General features: G+C 39.5%; 1 protein-coding gene across 1 annotated transcript in view; it reads left to right on the forward strand.

Moving 5' to 3' along the window:
• The window catches only part of LOC119412121 (kinesin-like protein KIF21B), a 34,998-nt gene extending 34,087 nt beyond the window's left edge, over positions 1 to 911 (forward strand). The window contains exon 19 of the mRNA XM_037679096.1: positions 863 to 911. Within this exon, the coding sequence (XP_037535024.1) occupies positions 863 to 911 (49 nt within the window). The remainder of the gene's footprint in view (positions 1 to 862) is intronic.
• Positions 912 to 2,081: the final 1,170 nt, after the last annotated feature.

Consider the following 2,081-nt stretch of genomic DNA (forward strand, 5'->3'; position numbering starts at 1 on the left):
ACTGCAGTAATATCACTGTACAGTAATATCACTACAGTAATATCACTGTACAGTGCTATTACTGTAGTGATATTACTGTACGTCCACAAACCACGATAGAGCGAGTCCGTGATTGTCAAACTGCGAAGTAGCGAGGGACTACTGTACGCTGATGAAAATCAAAGACACAGACTGGTGAGAAAATGAATAAAAAAGAAGCCAAAGTTTACAAGAAGACCTTCATGAAGTCTAGAGAACTATCGATCAACACCACTTAAAATGATAACAAAAGAGGTCTGCCTTCTTGGAAGCACAGAAAATAAACTAGGAGTGTTTTAAACCTTTTGCTCAGCGCTGTATTTTATTTTTTAACTTTCTGTACAGTTGCTGCTTAATGTGCAAATCACTGCCTCTGCTAAGACTATCCTCTTCTGTTCTGAATACTGGTCCTGTTCTCATCATAACGACCGCTTATGTTCCTCAAGGGATTAAATGAATGAGACAAACAAGGTTACGTTTCTTTTAGAGCCACTCGGTAAATTATTTGCCGTCTCGTATCATCAAGCAAATTGTGACTTTATCTGATTTCCCATTAAAAGTTGACTCTGATCACTCTTTTTTTTACACATGATTTCAGAGTTGTAGCCATATTGCACTTCTCACAAAGATTGGAGAAGTGTTTTGTGTGCAGAAGAGTCTTTAATGAAGAGGGTGCATGTGTGCAAAATTCACTTTGAAGTCCGTGTCTTTGTGTTGTGTCTGATGTGAAACGAGTTGTTTTGAAAGGGAGGATTGCCTGATTGATGATCTGTTATTTCTCCCTCTTTGTTGTGTGTGTTTCTTTCTCCTTCACTCGTCGTTCCACTTCTTTCTTCTCCTCCAGCGACAAGACGGTGAAGATCTGGCTGTCAAAGGTGTGGAGGAAGAGGTGAGGATCAAAGACCGTGGATCCTCTGTCAGCTGATCTGTGACCTACGCCTTTCGAGTGGCAGCATGTGGCAACATAGCCACAGTTTCCAAGGCGATCAAGGTGTGGCTTCGAAAAACAAATACGCCTTTTAGATTTTGTTTACTGCCAAACTTCAAAAAGTGCCATTCTGGTGTGGTGCTGCTCGGAAAAGATGAACTGCATCAGCGTGGCGGTGGAAGCATCGAGCGAACCAGTTTGTCACCCGACAGGAAAAGCACTGCCTGCAGCCTGGTTGTAAATGAAAGTGTCCTTCTGTTCTTTCACCAACGTTTCAGACGGCGAGACGTGAATCTGCTCATGTTTCTGTTGGACTCCTGTTCCAGGATGAAGGACTGTTGGTCGGGGCTGCTCTGATACACCACACTGGGACTCGTGTGAAGTGTTCATCAGTGCGTTTGGCTCGAACATCACTGGAAAATCACACCAAACGCCTCGACTTGGGGTCCATTTGCTCTCATTATATATGACTGAAATGTTGTTTTTTTGTATTTTTATTATTAATATTAGTTCTAATTTATTATTTTTCCTACCTCAGTTGTTTTGAACTTAAATGTGAGATGGGTAGGAACTTTTTTACGGGTCTTTGTGTGCAAATACTTGGTGCTTTATGTTTTCAAACCATTACTTAAAGAGGTAGTTTCCATCTTTAGATGTGGGGGTTCTGCTGGAAAGGTTATGAACAAGTTGTCTTACCTGTTGTAGATAACTGTTTGAGCAGCCTCAGTTTAGAGATGATTGTTTACACACATTTCTTTGTTTATTTGAAAGCACAAATAGCAAGAACGCTCATGGCTTTTTGTGGTGCAACGTGTTGAGAAGATGTTTATCTATTGAAATGACCATGTAGCATAAAGCTGATAGCAATGTAAAAAAAACAAGACCCAAAAGCCTCGTCTTACAGCTCCAATCTCCAAAATGTTTGAGTGATTCAACTATACAGTTTATACATTTAATTCAAATTACATTTCTGCCAGTTTCCTAACGTGGCCCAAACCACAACTACAAATTAAAAAGCACAACATTTGGAAAAAACCGCAACATTTGAAATTAAATAACATTTAAAAAAACGCAACATTTGAAAAAAACGCAACATTTGAAATTAAATAACACTGAAAAAAACGCAACATTTGAA

This window comes from Nematolebias whitei, chromosome 7, assembly GCF_014905685.2.
Source record: "Nematolebias whitei isolate Nwh7 chromosome 7, NemWhi1, whole genome shotgun sequence".
Taxonomy (NCBI): domain Eukaryota; kingdom Metazoa; phylum Chordata; class Actinopteri; order Cyprinodontiformes; family Rivulidae; genus Nematolebias; species Nematolebias whitei.